General features: G+C 33.6%; 1 protein-coding gene across 1 annotated transcript; it reads right to left on the reverse strand.

Moving 5' to 3' along the window:
* Positions 1–6,377: 6,377 nt before the first annotated feature.
* LOC107136253 (keratin-associated protein 19-3-like) lies at positions 6,378–6,918 on the reverse strand. Its single transcript, XM_015478437.2, has one exon. It carries the CDS (start codon positions 6,881–6,883, stop codon positions 6,674–6,676), a length of 210 nt encoding a protein of 69 aa, XP_015333923.1. The 5' UTR covers positions 6,884–6,918; the 3' UTR covers positions 6,378–6,673.
* Positions 6,919–20,002: the final 13,084 nt, after the last annotated feature.

A 20,002-nucleotide genomic window follows, 5' to 3' on the forward strand; every position in this document is an offset into this window, starting at 1 on the left:
CTATTTAGAGTGGTTTGAGGGCTTAAAATACATCTTTATATCTTAATTTCTATGTTTTGGAGTATTATTAGAAATATGTGTGTGTAATTATATCTCTATATAGTTATATATGAATATTATAATATATTCATAATTATTATCATAATAATTATATATACCAAAATATCTAACATGAATTTGTCAGAAATCTTAATAACCTCCCCCTTTCTTAATAATTCTTATTAATTAGTTCTCAATAATTAAATGTTTACCAAGCTCATGTTGTGTCCAAGGCATATTTCTAGACATTTCACTGTGAGTTCAAGGCTGCTTAACTTCAAGACATATACAAAGGATGTTTATTTAGTCTTTGGTTTTTTTTTTATTTTATTTATCCTTCAGGTAACTATATATGAATCCACAGAGGATTAAAACTGCAATATCCTTCCCTTTTCTCCATCTTTTGTTATGTCTTACAGAAAGGAAAACCAAAGCAATCACATAGGATGCCAACCAACATAAGTAGTAAGAGAAACTTACTATGTTCTTCCTTTTTGTTGAAATCTTGCTTTAAGTTCCCTTGCCATCCAACATCTGGTAATTAGATATATTTTCATTGGTTATGCAAAGAAAGACTAACCTTCTACACATAACTAAGAAAAAATAGATCTCATTCCTATAAGGTTCTATTATAAAGTAAATATATATATTTAAGAAAACATAAAAAAGTTAAAATATTTATAAAGCAACTACACTTTGAATAAGAATATAACACAAAACATCATTCTTAAATATACATAAATTATATATATGTATATGTGTGTGTTTGTCTGCATGTGTGTAATACCAAGGATTGAACCCAGGGATGCTTGACCATTGAGCCACATCTCAGCCCTTTTTATTTTTTACTTTAAGACAGAAGTTGACTTTGAACTGACAATCCTACTGTCTCAGACTCCCAAGCTGCTGGGATTACAGGGAATGCCACTATTTCTATGTTAGAAATAATTTTGAAGCATAATAATTAGCCTGCGTGATAAGATGAAAACTAACTAATATTAATAAATAAATTCGAATAAATGAATTTTGCCATTCAAAGAAAATAGCCTATTGAAAATTGGTAACAGAGATGCCCAAATGTCCTCATCTGTGAAATTACCCATCACTTCATGGAATGAAATGTGGTTATTGATCTTAGAAAAGCTAACTGTAGGATGATATCAGGATTAAAGGCATCCCAAAGCACCTGTCTTTCTTTCTCCCACTCCCCTTTCAGTAGAATTCAGAGTCCACATCTTCCACAGCATGAAGGGTGGCTTCAGTCATATTGATAGCTTCATAGCCAGAGCTGGACCATAGCACTCACAGAATCCTCATTCTATGACCTCAGTGGTAGGAAAGACAATCTCATTAATTACTTAGGCTTTTATTTAGAATCATTTTCCCTGATTCCAAAAAAATGCATGGTGTCTATGTTGACAATGACATGGTGTCTTCAAAGATTGCACACGAGAACACTACCACTTAAAAAATTCTCTGGCCAAGAATCATGGAATCATTTGTTATGACTCAGAATAATGGATGCACTCTTTATCAAATTACATCAATATAATGGGAAACTATACCTGATTTTTCCAGTAGGACAAATAAAAGTTGATGATTCTTGTTCAAAATGCATAAATATGTCACTTTCCCAGTCTATTTTGTTAGAATTTTGAAAAATTTAAATTTTTTTATTGAAATTGAAATTTTAATTGTTTAAAAGATTGACCATCATTATACTCTCTTTTTAAGAAATTTGTTTTTATTCCTCTTGGTACACTTAATTTAATAATATGTTCTCAAAGAATTGACAGTGAATTTAGCATTATATAACCATCTCTAATTTACTGGAATGTTTAAGGTTATATGAGAATTCAGCACAATTTCTCTTTTTGACACATTACCCTGAGTTTTCAAAATCATCAAGAAAAAATGATAAAAATCCTTTCCTACATAAGACACTTGTTTTTATTCCTTCAGAATGCTTAAATTTTTTTCTGTCCATGTGTAATATTTGTCTAATACTGTTGGGTTTATTTGAGTCAAAGGAAATGTAAATCAATTTAAAAAAGATTCAGTGGCACTAAACATAGGTAGTTCTACTCTGATAGTTATCTACAGATGGGACTCCAGCTCCAAGATTCATTTTATGAAAGCATCAACAAGACAAGAACCTAAATTATCTAGTGGATATGAATCATCCTTACTGGAGAGATAACACAAACCATCATTTTATTGCTCATGAGTCAACAGAATTCATTTTTACATTCAAACCACAAAATATGAATCGAAATTATGCATCATTTTATAAATGCAATGAATGCTCATTGCTCCTTAAATGGTATAAATGGCAATCTTAAAAAATTTCATGTAAGTCATCTGTGAGGGCTTCAGCATTCCTTACCATGTGCGGTAAAGGCTCAAGCTTAAGTGGAGTGCCCTAAAAAGACGCAAAATTATATTATCTCCTTCAAGGACTTTCAGACCCAAACCTACCCTCAGGTAAAACACACGTCTGATTAAAAGCAAATCTCTTTGACCTACAAGAGAATCAAGAAAGAGAGGTCAGAATATTCATTATGACAACTAACAATATTATCTGAAAGATACATTCAGTATCATTACGTGCTAGTGTGTGTGTGTGTGTGTGTGTGTGTGTGTGCGCTGCTGGGACTCGATCCCAGGCTTTCACTCATGCTAGGCGAATGTTCTACCACTGAACTACATCCTCAGCCTACAGTTTTCTTAAAATTCGATGCATTTTTCTAAGTAAATAAACACAAACTATGCTTTTGTAAAATAATTTGTTTACAATCAAATTGATAACTTGAAAACACTTTCATATACATTTTTTTTCTTCTGGTGCTATCAAACACCATCTGTGCATTTTCATGGAACATATTATCTTCTCCATTTTAGAAACACATTTTCATTTGTAGGATTGAACGTAGAATTTGAAAGTAGACTTATGAGAGTTCATAATCAATTATAAAAGGCTAAGAGATTACCTTCAGGTTATAAAAGGAAATAAATGAGGCTTTGGTGTGATTCATATAGTTTCAAATCTAAGTCGAATTGTCTGGAGGAAATTATGAAAAGTCAGTTTTGAAAAATCAGAAATAAAATAATTAAACTTATAATTCTGTCTCTTAAGAGGATTTGGAAATAAATTTGTCATTACTTTTCTAACTTTTTAGTATTTTAATTCTGTCATTGGAGGAACAGTAAGACTTAATCAACAACTTTTTGGATCACAGAATTTTATTGTTATGTTAATCATTTTTTTCCTTAACAAATGTTCATTGAGGCACTGCATGAAGGTAAAGGTTATGTAAAGACCCTGCTTCAAAACCCATGTATTCTGAGAGAGAAATGAGTGATCTCCATCACTGATCTGTAATACAGTCACTGACCATCATAGGCACAAATATGCCAGTTCTATATTTCTGTGATCTGACAAAGAAACTTGGGAAGACTAATTTTAGATCTAAATTAATTTTCACAATAAGATTTTTAATTTTATTTCATAATAATTTGACATGCTTAACTATTGTTTTTTTTAATAGCATACAATTATCTCATAAGACACAAATGCACCATAAACATATATTGGAGAAAAGATAGTCTCTTCAACAGCTGGTGCTGAGAAAACTAGAAATCTATAGCTAGCAGAATAAAATTTAACCCCTATCTCTCACCCTGCACAAAACTCAGCTCAAAGTGGATAAAAGACGTAAGCATTGGATCTAAACCCTGCACCTACTAGAAAAAAATATGCAAGCCCAAATTTCCATCATGTCGGCTTAGAAACTGACTTCCTCAACAAGACTCTTACAGTGCAAGAAGTAAAATCAAGAATCAATAAATGGGATGGTATCAAACTAAAATCTTCTCCACAGCAAGGAAATAATCAAAAACATGAATAGAGAGCCTACAGAATAGGAAAAAATATTTGCCACTTGCACCTCAGATAGAGGACTGATCTCCAGGATATATAAAGAACTCAAAAACACTTAACACTAAAAAAACAAATAACCCAGTCAATAAATGGGCAAAGGAACTGAACAGGCACTTCACATAATAAATGCAACTGGTCAACAAATATATGAAAAAAATGTTCAACATCTCTAACAATTAGAGAAATTCTAATTAAAAATACACTGAGATTTCATTTCACTCCAGTCAGAATGGCAACAATCAAGAAATCAAGCAACAATAAATGTTGGCAAGGATGTTGGGAAAAGGATATACTCATACATTGTTGGTGTCACTGCAAATAAGTACAACCACTATGGAAAGCAGTATGGAGATTTCTCAAAAAGCTTGGAATGGAACCACGATTTACAGTTATACCATTCCTTGTTATACATCAAAAGCAGTTAAAATTAGCACATTATAGTAACACAGCCACATCAATGTTTATAGCAGCTCAATTTACAATAGCTAAGCTATGGAACCAAGCTAGGTGGCCTTCAACACATGAATGGATAAAGAAAATGTGGTATATATAATGGAATATTACTCAGTCATAAATAAGAATGACTTGATGACTTTTGCTTATAAATGAATATATCTGGAGATTATCATGCAAAGTTAAATAAACCAATCAAAAAAACGAAAGGCCAAATGTTCTGTTTGACATGTGAACACTAATACACAATAAGAAGTGAAGGGAAAGGGAAGAATAGAAGTTCACTGGATCACAAAAAGGGGAATGAAGGGAAGGGAAAATGGATGGGAAAAGGAAAGACAGTAGAATGAATTGGACATAACTTTCCTGTGTTCATATCTGAATACACAATCAGTGAAACTCCACATCATGTATAAGCACAAGAATGGAACCCTAGTTAGAATAAGTTATACTCCATGTATTTATAATATGTCAAAATATACTCTACTGTCATGTATACCTAAGAAGAAAAAATAACACAAAATTATTTATCAAAAAGATCAAAGAGTAGATTCAAATGTTTTCATCACAAAAAAATATGTATGTGAAATGATGGACTTGTTATATTTTTTTAATTTAAAAATAACAATATTAGAAAGAAGAGAATCTAAGTACCAGATAGATATTCCCCCAAAAAATCATCAAATGACCATGCCTATAGGCAAAAACTATTAAACAGGCAAGCATTGCAACATATGAACTGAATGGTTCTGTTCACATCATTATTAAGAACTTATTTAAAATAAACAGAGCATGAGCTTTCCACAGGAACAGAATGCTCTTTCAGTTTTATTATTTTGTCTTTTGATATAATTCTCATGCTGAATCTGCTCCAAATCTTCCAAGTATACAAAGTCCTTGCACCAACTCTTAGGTAATGTTCTCTGGAGAGTTGAAAGCTCCTGAATGGTAGCATAAAAATATTGCACACTGGGAAGAGGTTGCACATAGAAACGGAACTTTACCAGGAGGTTTCAAGTGATATAAAGTTTGGGGACCTACAGTAAACCTACTGGAAACAAATTATGGAACAGCATACTGCAGGAAACTAAATTGTAAATGCACTCCCAGTACTTTTTAACTCCGACAGTGTCCAGGCTGATGTTTGAGAAATATCTTTTTGAAAGTAAGACCCTGAATCTATATGTGGGAAAAAAGAAATTCAATTAAACAAAGTCACTAACTTGTCAAGGAAGTAAAGTAGATTTATAAATGGTCAGTATTTAAAAATTAGCAGGGAGCTGTGGTACATGCCTATAATTCCAGCAGCTTAGGAGACTGAGGCAGGAGGATTGTGAGTTCAAAGCCAGCCTTGGCAACTTATCAAGGCCCTAAGCAACTCAACGAGACCTTGTCTCTAAAACAAATACAAAAGAGGGTTGGGTTATGTGACTCAGTGGTTGAGCATTCTGGATGCCAAAAAAAATAAAATAAAAATGAAAATTGACCTGGATATACATAAAGAACATCATGAATTTGAAAATGCCACATTGTGTACATGGAACTTTTTATATCAGTATTGGCACCTTATACATTATTATAAGTAATATTTTGCATCAAATTCATATTTATTTATAATTTATTTTCTGAGGTCACCATAGATTCACTGTCCTTTCATAACAATCCTCAGAACACAAACCTATTTATTAAAATAAAATTTGTAATTATTTAGTACCAAATCATAAAAGTGATAGTGCATAGAATTCTATTATAAAAAGCACAAAAATCACTGAAAACAAATGATAAGTAACATAAGAAATCAACATTCTTTCTATCTTGTTCTTCCATATCTTTACCCCTTAGAATGTTACTCAGCACATGGAGACATGTAGAGAATACATACTGAATTAAATTTATTGTTGAAACAAAACATCAGTTCAGGAGAAAAAAAATCTAACATCCTGATGTAAATACCAAATTCCAATTTGAAATGAATGGATGAAGCCATGTTTGCTAGGTCAATGAAACATATTTATTAAAAATCATTTTTAAACATAGGTCAGACTTGGTCACAAGAAATGCTAGTGGGGAACAGTTCGTTTTAATGGGAAGATTCCAGTTTCTACTAGAATTGGTGACGGGGCCTTCTGGAGCTTGAAGTCAACAAATATTAGTTGTTTCTGCTACATCCAGAAAAGCATTTCCTCACTGAAGCATATAGGCAGGAGTGCGGCGGTAGAGTCTGAGAATCAGCTAGCTTTTTTAGTAGAATCCAGGGATTCCGTATCCTCCACAGCATGATGGGCGGTAGCATCCATATCCATAGCCTCCAAATCCAGAGCTACATCCATAACCTCCAAAGCCAGAGCCATATCCGTAGCCTCCATAGCCACAGCCATAGCCCAGTCTGCGGAAGCTGCCACAGCCACAGCCATAGCCCAGGCCTCCATAGTAGCTGCTGTAGTAGCTCATGGTGTCAGGAGTGGTGAGTTGGTTTGACAATGAAGGAGTTGTATCTGCATGTGTGTCCTCTAGTGTCCCAGAAAGTTTTTATACCCTCAGTAGTGGGTGTGGTCAACAACAACAGGTGACCTCATTTCCATATAAAAGAACAATTTAGTTTATGAATTCCTTCATTCAGATTGTTCTTTTCTTACTAAACAAAGTATCCAAACTCTTGTTAAAGAACTGTTAGTGGTAATTATTATATTTTAATGAGTTTACATTCCTAAAAACAAAATGTTTCTTGCATGAACAAGGATTCCAGAATCTTCAGAGGCCAGGCTGCCGTTCTCATTAAAATGGTCTAATCTAGGTGATGGCATCCAGTGGTCTGTAATTGTGTAACCTCAAAATACTTTCTTTTTCATTTGCATCCGATTGTTTTAGCTATGGATCGTTCCCAGGACCCAAGGTCTCCTGTCCATGATAGTCAGGGACTACTTACCCATGAAGTCACTAGGGATTTCCAGAGAGTCAAATTTAGAGGAAACCTTGTATTTTGACTCATTTGAACTTGGCATTTGACACAACTGCCCTCCTCCTCCATTCAATTTTCTGTGGGACTTTCTTCTTTTAAATTCTATGGCAAATATTTGATTAGCTTCCTCTATCATTCCCTCACTAGCCTTCCCAGTTCCGATTCATCCATTAATGTGAAAAGTGTATTATTTTTTTGTGGGGCATGATGGCACAACCCTATAATCCCAGTGGCTCAGGAGGCTGAGGCAGGAGGATCACGTGTTCAAAGCTAGCCTCAACAATAATGAGGCACTAAGCAAATCAGTTGAGACCCTGTCTCTAAATAAAATACAAAATAGGGCTGGGGATGTGGCTCAGTGCACCTGAGTTCAATCCCTGTTAACACCCCTCAAAAAAAAAAAAGCATATCTTTTCTTTCTCAATCAAATTCAGAAATTTAATTAAGTATTATTTTCAATATTTAAAATATTTAAAAGTCCTCTCTAAACATCAGCTTAACTCTAAACATCAGCTCCACTATTCTGGGTGTTTATTAGCTTTCTCTCATTAGAACTGCATTCAAATTCCACGCCAGGTAGTAGCAAACTCTTTCTTTCTCCCAAAACAGCCTCTTGTCTGTATGTCAGTCACTCCAGCCACATGTTTAGTTGTGATATTGAAATCTTCCCTCTTATTTGATCAGCATTTCTCTCACCTCGCCCACTGCTATTCACTGAGCTGGTCATCAGGTGAATCACACAAATGACATTCAGCTGCACTCTCAAATAGGTTCATTGTTATCACTTCATTCAATTCTTTGCCACTTTATTTTAAATCAATGTAAGCATTTTCACTCCTTGTACTGAACTGAGTGGGGGTCCTCATTCTTCTGATTTGTTCTTTATAATCAGCCAAAATTAATATTGTGAAAGCAAGTCTGATCATTTTACAAACTTTATATCTCTTAGTCAGTAGAAAAATCATTAAACCCCTTAAATTCACAAGCAAGTGCTTTTCATTGCCAAACATATTTCTCTATTTTGATCACTTACAATCTATCACATAGCTGCTTTTATCCCAAACATAAGTGATTGTATGCATTACAGTTCAACATGATACGGCATCAACCTACTGTAAGTTTTTGAGAATTAACAGGAACTATTCCTTTATCCCAGAATCATTTTTTATACTTCTTTACCCACCTTATTCCAACCCATCCTCCCAAACATAGGTCAAGTGCCATCTACTTCAAGAATATTTCAAGCATATCTCCAGCTATATCTACCTCAGCCTGATTTAGAAAAGCTTTCAGAGTGCTGTTGGAAATCCGGGACATCATTCTATCCTTTTATTGCACCAGATTTTAGAATACTAATCAATTGTTTACCTACCTTCCCTTTTATAGTAGCTCCCCTTGAGATCAAGGCTCTTGATTTTGATTACATCTTGTAACCTTTCTGGCTGAAATAGAGAAGTTACTATATTTTGGGTTGACTTACTAATAAGTTTATTGTTTCATAAAAATAAAAAAAATTGGTGTGATTGATAGATAACAAAGAGATAATGAGCAGTGGGAACATGAGGGTAAAGGGATAATTCTATGAACTGGGCACACTGTGCTGACTCCCACATGTTTTAATTTTCAATAGTAATTTACCTGCAGCCCTGCCTGGCTTAAGTCAATAGGATATGGCACATTCCTCAGGAAACAACCTGTTATGTGCTGGAGAAATGCAGGTGTGGCAGCCACATCCCTAAAACTCTATAAGAAGACAAGTTACCCTGGGTGACCTCTGCACAGACATGATCTTCCAGAACTCTGAAAGATACTATAATGAGAAACAAAGCCTTCATGATCACTAAAATCTGTAAGAAACAAAATCCAATTAGAACCAGTCAGCATGGGTCAAAGTGCCGAGGTGCCTTGGATGTTTAACATGTCACCCCCTCCATGGGGCAAGACCATGTGCAGTGGGGACCTGAAGTCTGAGGCCATCCTGATGGCAAAAGTCCAGAGGTGGACCTGGTAGGACTCTCTGGAAACTGCCTTGGGACCCCCATAGAATTGGAATACAGGCGGGGTGTGCCATCCTTCTTTTTTCTGAAAGAACCCACTGTCCCTTCCACGTGTCACCTTTTCCCTTTTCCTGTCCCACTGATAAACTCTTGCCTTCTCTGAGTGACATGTTTGAAATTGTTCCAGTGTGATCTCAAGAACTGGTTACCAAGGGCCACCAGGCTTCCGTGGCCCTTCAGGGGGCTCTTTTTGGGAGGACCTTAGCTCTATAACATAACCTCTGCCTGCTGGATCTCATGGAGTTGCATTCTTCTGAAAGTACTGCTCAACACTAGGAAGATACATCTATTTCAGTGTTCTTATAACCTTCTGATCTATTACATTATCTAAACTGAAATGGAAAAAATAATGCTGGAAATTCAGTTTTTGTTATCAACTTACATCTTGATATTCCTGGGTAAGCATGGTGATAGCAGCTCCATAGGTCTGGATCTCCCAACATATTCCCTAAGAAATACACAGGCCAAAAAACAAAATATGAAACTATACAAATTCTATTCTTTCAATATGTCTATAAGATGGAGGCCATCACAGACTTCAAATTAGGGGAAAAAGAAATAAGTCAAAGCATTAATTCTAGGGAAAAATTTCTTGATTTTTATTCCCTAACCCTGTGTGAAGGGCCAAGCAATATCAAGGGAAAATGGATGCCCAGAAGCAAGAAGAAGGGAACAGAGTGCCTGAGATGAAAAAGATTGCCTCAGGAAAGGAAAATTGTTTCAGGAAAAATGGCTCCAATAAGAGGAAATAGTGCTTTTAAAAAGTAAATTGTAAGGTCAGAGTAGACTACAAGGAAGTACTTAAAAGATGTGGGAGAACCAGGCAGTTTTGGAGAGATGATGAATCTAGAAAGAGTAATGTAAAGAGAAGAGAGGATGCCCTTTAATAACTCTATAGTGTAGAAATCAAAGTGTGAGGGGGAAATATAGGACTCTAAGAAAAAACACCAAGGCACAAACTACCAATTCTGCCTCTCTGCAAAGCAGAACAGTGATTGAATAATAATACTTGATACATTAAAAAAGGAAGACATACCCTAAGGTAGACCTCATAATGAACTCCCAATTACCCATTCCATGCACAGATTCAGAAGTGCCAGCAGTCTTCATCTACACAAAGTTCTACAATAAAAAGATTATTAAAATACTAAACTGATAATCCCAAAGAGAAAGGGGGAGGGGGATGGAGAGGTAGAAATGTTTAACAAAATATTATATTGAGTTAAATATTATCCCACAAAATGTTGGACTATTAAGAAAAAAAAAACATTCATGAATTAGCAATTCAAAGTGGAAGAATAGAAATGCAAAAGAGAGAGAAAAAGATCTTTTAAAATTCAGGAAACACATATAAGCATTAATCATACCTATATGAAGAACAGATTCCAACACAACTAAAGAAAAACAGATTGCATTGGGTAAAAGCAGGAATGTAATAAAAAAGGATGAGTTTCTGTATGAAAGTAAAAAAAAAAAAAAAGAAAAATGATGAAAATGGAAGACAGACCAAAATACTACTCATGTAAGTGGAATTTGTTTTGCAAAAAAATGCAACAGAATGTGTTCAAAATTACATTCCAAAGAGAGTTTCTGAAATCAAAAGGCCCACATAGAGAAGTTGATATAGTTATTAATTACCTGGTGAGATCGACTCAAAAGCCATCTTTTCAAGACCTTTGTCATAAGTTCTGGAGATGGACAGAGTTGACGGCAGTGTGAAGTGCTTAAAGTCCCTAAAACATACACCTAAAAGAGTTAAAATAGTAAATTTTATGTTATTTATATTTTCTCACAATAAAAAAGGGACTTAAATCACACAAAAAAATAATTTTCTGGGCTTCCTGGAAAAGATCAAAAATTTACAATGGCACAACAGTTATATCCTTGTCAAACTGCTCCAAAGCAGCTCAAAGAGCAAAGCATCTATTTTTTCAACATTTTCAAAGAAATACAAGGAGAGAAAATGTGAACCAAGCATTCAAATATGTAGGTTGTTGTGAAAAGAAATTGCTTTAACTATTGCAAGAATCTAGGTAATATTGGACCCTTGTATCCCTCTTGAACAACCAACTGAAGATTCAGCAGAGCTAACTAAGGAAGCTTAGTAACCTGCTATTGAGATTTCAACATATTTATTTTTCAATCTAAGACTAATCCAAAGATAAAAACAAAAGAATACTATGTAGACATTATGTGGCATGAAAAAGTAAAAACAATCCAATTAAATATGAAAGAAGGGAGGAGGAAAGGTAAAAAGATACGTGGTAATTCAATAAGAGATGACAGAAAATGACTATCATTAAAAAGAGGCAAATCAGTGAAAATTTAAGAAACAAATGACTAAGACGTTTTTAAAAGAAACTATATAATGAATCACTGGGCAACAATTAACCACCAAAACCTTTCTAAATACTAAATTTTATTATAATAAATATGTACTATTTATTATAATAAAATTTAGTATTTAGTATTTACTAAATTTGCAATACTAAAAATAAAAAGTAAATATTGTGTAAAGAAAAAAACACATATAGAACAAACATTTATAACCAAGTGATGAAGAAAGACTAAAACTTAAAATATATTAAAATTAAATAAAAATGAGATGCCACTATACATCTACTAGAATGTAAAAACTTTCCACCATTGATAACACCAATTGTCAGTAAACATAAAGAAGTAACAGGAATTCTCATTCATTGCTGGTAGGAATGGAAAGTATTATAGTCTTTTTGGAAGATTATTTGGAAGTTTGTAAAAAAAAAAAAAAAAAAAAAAAAAAAAAAACTAACACACTCTTACCATGTAGTTCAATAGAGAGCATCTTGATATTTACCCATGTAATATGAAAACTAGCTACTCAAAGAATCTGCATGTGAAAACTTATAGTAGCTTCATTCATAACTTCAAAAACTGGAGGCAATATCCTTCAATATACCAGTAAGCAGTACCACCATACAATGCATTCAGTAATAAAATAATCAAGCTATCAGGATGGAAAGATATAAACAAATCTCACTTGCATATTTTTGAGTAAAAGAACCTATCTAGAAAAAGAGCATGCTAATTCCAATTACATGACATTCTAGAAATAGCAAAAGTACTGTAGCAACATCCTGCAGACATATAACATGCATACATATAGAGGTTAGCAATACTTTTTCCAAACTTGTATACAATGTGGAATGATTGGATCAGGATAATGACATATCTATTACTTCAGATGTTAAGCATTTCTTTGTCTTTGGAATGTTCAAATTCTCTCTACTAGCTTAAAGTAGCTACTAACTGGTGTTAATAATAATCATTTTAAGGGCTGGGAGTGTGGCTCAGTGGTAGAGAGCTCGCTTAGCACAGGCAGGACCCAGGTTCGATTCTCAGCACCACATAAAAATAAAGGCATTGTGTTGTGTCCATCTTAAAAAAAAAAAAAAAAAAGATTCTCTCTCTCTCTCTCTCTCTCTCTCTCTCTCTCTAAAAAAAAAAATCATCCTACTATTTACAGAACTTAGGAGCTATTAATCTATCCAACAGAATCCCTGTTCCTATTAACCATCCTATCTTCATCCCTCCTTCCCCACACCCTTCCCAGGCTCTGGAAACCACTCTTCTATTTTCTCCTTTTTTGCAATCAACTTTTAGCTTCGAAATATAAGTGAGAACATGTGGTATTTGTATTTTCATGCCTGACTTATTTCACTTAATATAATGTCCTCCAGTTACAACCATATTGCTGCAAATGATAGTTTCATTTTTCTCTATGACTAAATAATGAGTTAGCAATCCTAACACTCATTGAGAAGAAACAGAGATAGTAAGAAATACCCACACATACAGAAATCCAAAAAGCTGCATTAGTTTCAAAGACTATTTAGCCCAAGCTTTGAAGATACAATCCTTATGCAATAAATTGTTTCAGAGCATTGAAAATAAATAAAGTCTCTAATTACTCTTTATGAAACTAATGTGCATTTTAATTAACTTCAGTAAAGGCAGAACATAAACAAAAATAAAATTATAAACCAATATTACTTATGAATATGTCTACAAAAATACTAAATAAAGTATTAGCCTATAGAATCCAATACCATGATAAAATAATACATGAGGAAATGAGATATGTTTTAATAATAAAATCTGTAACAATATTAGGTATTAATATAATGATTATATTAATAGTTTTAAGAACAAAAATCATAATTCTATTTTCATAAATATGTAAAAATTTTGACAAATTTCAACACTCATTTCTGATATGTGCACTTAAAAATAAGAATCGATAGATAGTAATAATGCAATAAAGTTGTCTTAAAATCAGTATCTTATTTAACTGTGAAATCTCAGAAGTATTTCTAGGAGAAAGGCAAAGTTGCTTAACATATATACTATCACAATTTGCTCTGGAGATATTAATAATGCAGTTGGACAAGAGGTATCAATGGAGGAGTGAGAGTTGGAAATAGAATTAAAAAAATACTACTTCTATTGGCACACAATATGATGCATACTCCAAAGATCCTTGAAGAATAAATAATAAACTAACTCAAGGATTAAAATAATTCATTAATCAACAGGATATAAAACTATTATAAAAATCAATGATTATCATATACATAAAATAGTAAGATACTACAAAATAGAGAAACCTCTACTCACAAAAGGAGCAAATAATGTATAATCCTTCACACTACACTTAATAAGAAATGTTCTAAGCTTATATTAAGTGATTCAAGTCCTGAAAGAGTTAAAAGTAGATTCAAGAGAACTGAAAACATCCCTTCTTCATTGAATGGATGATTTAATATTATAGGATGTAGATTTCCCCCAAATTGATCTATATTTTTAATTCAGTTTCAATAAAAGTACTTATAAGCTTGTTATTTTCAATGATTATGGGCAAATCGACACCAAATTTCATAGGAAAAATAAATATGTCTGAATAACAAGGAAAACACTAATATAAAAAGAATCCAGAGAATCTCTAGTCCTAGATATTAGATATTAAGATATTAAGCCCATGATAAAGGCCTCTCTGAAATGAAAACAATATGATAACAATGCATAACCAAAAAACACTCAAAGAAATAAAACATAAGATTCAAACATAGAGTTAGATAGTATGCACACTCAGCATGTGCTAAGGTACATGCCACATAGATATTCTCACAGACAACACCTAAGAAACTAGTTGGTCCCTTTAAAAAGATTTAAAAGAAAAAGATAAAGGAAATCCACGTTTTCTCATGACACATAAGTAATCACCTTCAACTACATTGGAGTTCGAAATAAAAATATAGAGCCCACATAGAAAAAAAGAGAAACTACCTGAATTCCTACAGAAAATTTTAAAAAAATGCTTTTGGACTTTGACTCAAAAGTTGAAAGCAAGAAAAAGAAAAGAAAAAATGAAGTTTGGTTTTTAATTTACAATTTAACTGCAGTTTGTATATAGAATTATATGTATTTTTGTTTGTGTGCATGTGTGTCTATGTCTGTATGTGATATTTGTGTGTGTGAGAGACAACAACATCATAATCATAAGTTTAAAAACAAATGATAAAGAGAAATACATACACATAACAGGTACTGAAGATAAAATTATTTTATTCTTAAGATATAATGAACTTGTATTAACACAAAAATGGCAGATAACTAAAAAGATAAAATTTAACCAAAATTATAAATTGGTAATTAAATATAACAAAAGATGTTTAACCACACTCAGAATAAGAGATACAACAATCATCACTAACTTATATGCTACCATTCACATATTCATGGGCAAACATTTTAAAATACGACTGTGTATTCTATTGGTGAGGCTCTTAGATAATATCCATTCTTGTACCTTGCGCATGAGAATGCAAATTGATAAAGTCCATATTAAATGTGTGGTAAGGAGAATAATAGTCCTTTACAACAAAGGAAACCTAGGGGCTGGAGTTGTGGCTCAGTGGTAGAGAGCTTGCCTTTCACATGTGAGGCATTAGGTTTAATCCTCAGTACCACATTATAAATAAAACAAAGTTATTAAAAAAAACTGGATTGCTTTATTTTCAAAATACATGTTTAGTTCTTTTTTTATTATTTTTTATTGGTTGTTCAAAACATTACAAAGCTCTTGACATATCATATTTCATACATTAGATTCAGGTGGGTTATGAACTCCCATTTTTACCCCAAATACAGATTGCAGAATCACATCGGTTACACATCCACATTTTTACATAATGCCATATTAGTAACTGTTGTATTCTGCTACCTTTCCTATCCTCTACTATATCCCCTCCCCTCCCCTCCCATCTTCTCTCTCTACCCCATCTACTGTAATTCATTTCTCTCCTTGTTTTTTTCCCATTCCCCTCACAACCTCTTATATGTAATTTTGTGTAACAATGAGGGTCTCCTTCCATTTCCATGCAATTTCCCTTTTCTCTCCCTTTCCCTCCCACCTCATGTCTCTGTTTAATGTTAATCTTTTCCTCCTGCTCTTCCTCCCTGCTCTGTTCTTAGTTGCTCTCATTATATCAAAGAAGACGTTTGGCATTTGTTTTTTAGGTATTGGCTAGCTTCACTTAGCATAATCTGCTCTAATGCCATCTATTTCCCTGCAAATTAGATAACCTAGTGTGTTAGTCAGCTTGGATTACTATAACAAAAATACCTGAGACTATGAATTTATAAAGAAAACAAGTTTATTTTGTCTTTCCATTTTGGAGGTTCTAGTTGATGATCTCTTGTCTGTATTGCTCTGTGCATATGGCAAGCCAGCACATCATGACAGAAGCACATAATAGAACAAAACTGCTCACCTCATGACCAGCAAGCACAGGTAAAGGAACAGGCTGAGCTCCCACAGACTTCTTCTGGAGCATGCCTCCACTGACCTAAAAGAGCTAAAGACCTTCCACTAGGCCTCAAGGTTTTTTGTTTTTGTTTTGCTTAAGATATGGTCTCACCATATTGCCCAGGCTGGTCATGAGCTCAGGTGACCCAAAAGAGAGTCAATGGAGCAGCCTCTTGATTATCTGTGACTAGAGGCATGAACAGCCATACCCAGATGGTCTTACCTCTTACAGATTTAATCATATCCCAATATTGCCAACTAGGGGACCAAACCTTTAGTATGTTAGCCTTTGGGAGACTTGTATAATATGTAAGTTTTTTAGTTTACATAGTCCAAGAGATTTTGCAGATTATGGAACTTAACCATATGGAGAAATTATCTTGTTATCCAGGTGGGTCCAATCTTGTCATGAGAACTTAAAAGCAGAGATCCTTTCACTGGTGCAGAGAACGAGAAAGATAGCAGTATAAGAAGAACTCCGTTATTTCACTCCTGACTTTGAAGATGGAAAAAGGGGTCAAGGGCCCAGAAATGCAAGAACTTGGACAGGGAAAAGAATTCGAGTATCCTACAGACTATACCACAGGGGATGTAGCTCTGCTAAGGCTGTGGAGAGCATCTGACCTATGAAACTGTAAAATATTATATGCGCATTGTTAAGCCTCCAAACTATAGTAATTTATTACAGCAGCAATAGAGAGCTAATAGATTATTTCACAGTAACTAAAAATGTGTAAACTTAGTAATTATCAATGCTTCTTCAGATATTTTTCTAAAGCTATGCCACTAAGAATACAAATAAATATATATATATATACGAACTTATTCATTGTACATTATTTGCGATTTAAAACATTGAAGGAACACAGAAGAGGGTATTATCCACATTTGAACATTTGAAATTTTAAATGAAAAAAGAACATATTTTTAAACTGATATGGAATTATTTCCAGGAAAAAAAATACCGTTAAGTGAAAAGAAAATGCAATAAAATATTGTGCTATGCTATTATTTTTTTTTCCAGAAAGTATAAAGAAAAGAAAGTAAACATCAGATTAATTTTGTGGGGGAAAAAAAGGAAGGATAAATCACAAACCAACTAAACTGGTAACCTATAGAGGAGTAGTGGAGCAAAAGTAAAAAGAAAGATGAAGCAGAAAGGATGCATTCATGCTCTAAAATGACAGAATTTTCTTTTTGTCCTTTTTTTCCTATTTATTTATTTATTTATATATCTGCTTATTTATTTATTTATTTTGGTACTGGGGATTTAGCCAGGGGCACGTACCATTGAGGCACATCACCAGCCCTGTTTGTTTATTTATTTATTTAGTTAGTTAGTTAGTTAGTTAGTCAGTTTTGAAGCAGAGTCTTGCCAAATTGCTTAGGGCCTCACTAAGTTGCTGAGACTGGATTTGAACTTGTAATTCTCCTGCCTCAGCCTCCAGAGCCACTGGAATTACAGGCATGCCCCACCACACCCAGCTCTTTTTGCCCTTTGTTGAAAAATGTTTATTCAATTGTACAGTTGGTGCTCTTTTCTGGATGGCATACATAGTTTAATATCATGTCTGTGAGTTTGTGAGTTTTCCCTGCATTGTTGAAGATGGCAGTATTTTGTCCCTTACTGTTGTTTTGTAGAAATATGCCACAAGGTATGAATCTATTATTTGCTGTCCATTCTGGACATTGAACTCTTTCCAGTTTGGAACTACCAAGATTAAAGCTTCTATGAGTGTCCTTAAATATTTATTTTCATAAGCATAGACACTCTATTGGATACAGTCCCAGGACTCCAATTACTATATCATAGAAAATATAAATGTTCAGCTTTAATAGATACAGATGGTTTTCTAAAGTGTTTTTATTAATTCATATTCTAAGTAGTATTTTACAAAAGTTCCTGTTGTTTGAATTTCTACCTTCATCAACAAAACACTGATTTTTTTTTTTTCGTTTCTAATAGATGAAATAGCACTGTCTTGACTCAGGTTTTAATGTCCAAATCTCTGATGACTAACAGTTTTGAACAAACTTTATATATGTTACTTGGCCATTTAGACCTCTTATATTAAAAAATGTTTAAGCCTTTTTTTAATTAAATTTGTACACTATCTATATGTGCAATATATAACATCCACATACATATGTGTCAACTATCCTTGTCTGTGACCTATATGTTCATTTTTTTATACTTTCTTTTGGTGAACAGTAGTTTGGAAGTTCTAAATATCTTTCTTCTTTGTGATCATGTAGATAATTGGTGATTCTCTTAAATAAATGGTAGAATCATCTTGTTAATATATGCAAAAAATTATACTAGAATATTTGTATTTTAACTAAATTTAATCTATGAATCAAACTTGGCAGAATTGTCAATAATAATGATTGTTCCAAACTACAATTATGATATATCCTCCCTATATTTAGACACCTTTAATCTAAGTACACTAAATCACCACTAAGTGTGGAGGCAAATGCACATCTAAAATCACAGCCAAGATCAACATACCTGGAACAGAAGCCACTGAAACCCTAAACTTGAAAGAATAATTTAATGTTGATTTGGATAAATTATTGGTGATTGAGTAGGTTCTAATGTGAACACAAGAAATTTAATGTCATTAAATTCTCTTGAAAAAAGAAAAATACCTTCATGGCTCCAAAGAAATAATTGAAGTTTATAATCATTATAAACTAAACCTAGAGAGCTCTATAACAAAGTCCTACTCAACAGGAAAAACCAGTCAATCAGAATTTAAGCTCAGTGAGGGGACGGAATTCTCCCATTCTGTCCCTTTCAGTCTTATGTGTCTACTTTTGGAGACCAGTGTCACACAGAGGGATGGGGCAGGGATGTTGTGAAGTATGTGGGGAGAGATTTCCTGTATCCAGGGAAGAGAGTAGGGCTCAGGGAAACAATCTACAGCCCCTGTATACACCTACAAGTTCCAGTCTTTTGAGACAAGTCTGCCAAATGGTGAGAGTTAATTTTAAGACTGTCAAATGGTAATGTTCTCCTGAAACCTTTTTCTGCACCAGCAGGGTACCAGTATAATAGCAGATTACAGCAGAATACTGCTGCAAGACACGGATTCCCTTTCAACAGAAGTACTTAGAACTAAGTTCAAGTTCCAACAGAAGGAGACAAGCTGATGTGAACCCTACAGCTACAACAAGTATGTGGTACCCTAGTTACTAACAAAATTAACACAAATTCTCACACGAAAAGCCTACCTGCCACAATTCCAAGTACCCATAAAGCAAATGTGACTTTTCTAAAACACTCTCTCCTATTCCAATGTCCTGAAGTTTTTCTCTTGTGTTTTCTTCTAATTGTTTCTCATTTTTTCAGTTCTTATACTTAAATCTATAATTCATTTTGAGTTGAATTTTGTAACTGGTATGAGATAGAAGTCTAAATTTATCCCTTCATACTAATGCAATTTTCCAAACACATTTCATTGAAAAGAATTGCTATTTCTCCAGTGTGTGCTCTTAGCATCTTTGTTGAATATCAGATGTCTGTACATGCCTATGTTGGCCTCCAGGCCCCTATTCTGTTAGTTTATGTATGTGTTTTTATGCCATCACCATGCTACAGATATGTAGAAGTCAGGGAATATAATGCCTCTTAATTTCTTCTTTTTTTCTCAAGAAGGTTTTGGCTAGTTCTTTGGCGTTTTTTTTTTTTTTTTTTTTTTTTT

This window comes from Marmota marmota, unplaced genomic scaffold (assembly GCF_001458135.2).
Source record: "Marmota marmota marmota unplaced genomic scaffold, marMar, whole genome shotgun sequence".
NCBI lineage: Eukaryota > Metazoa > Chordata > Mammalia > Rodentia > Sciuridae > Marmota > Marmota marmota.

Coding starts and splice junctions, on each gene's coding strand:
- LOC107136253 (XM_015478437.2), bottom strand. CDS start 6,883: ATGAGCTACTACAGCAGCTACTATGGAGGCCTGGGCTATGGCTGTGGC.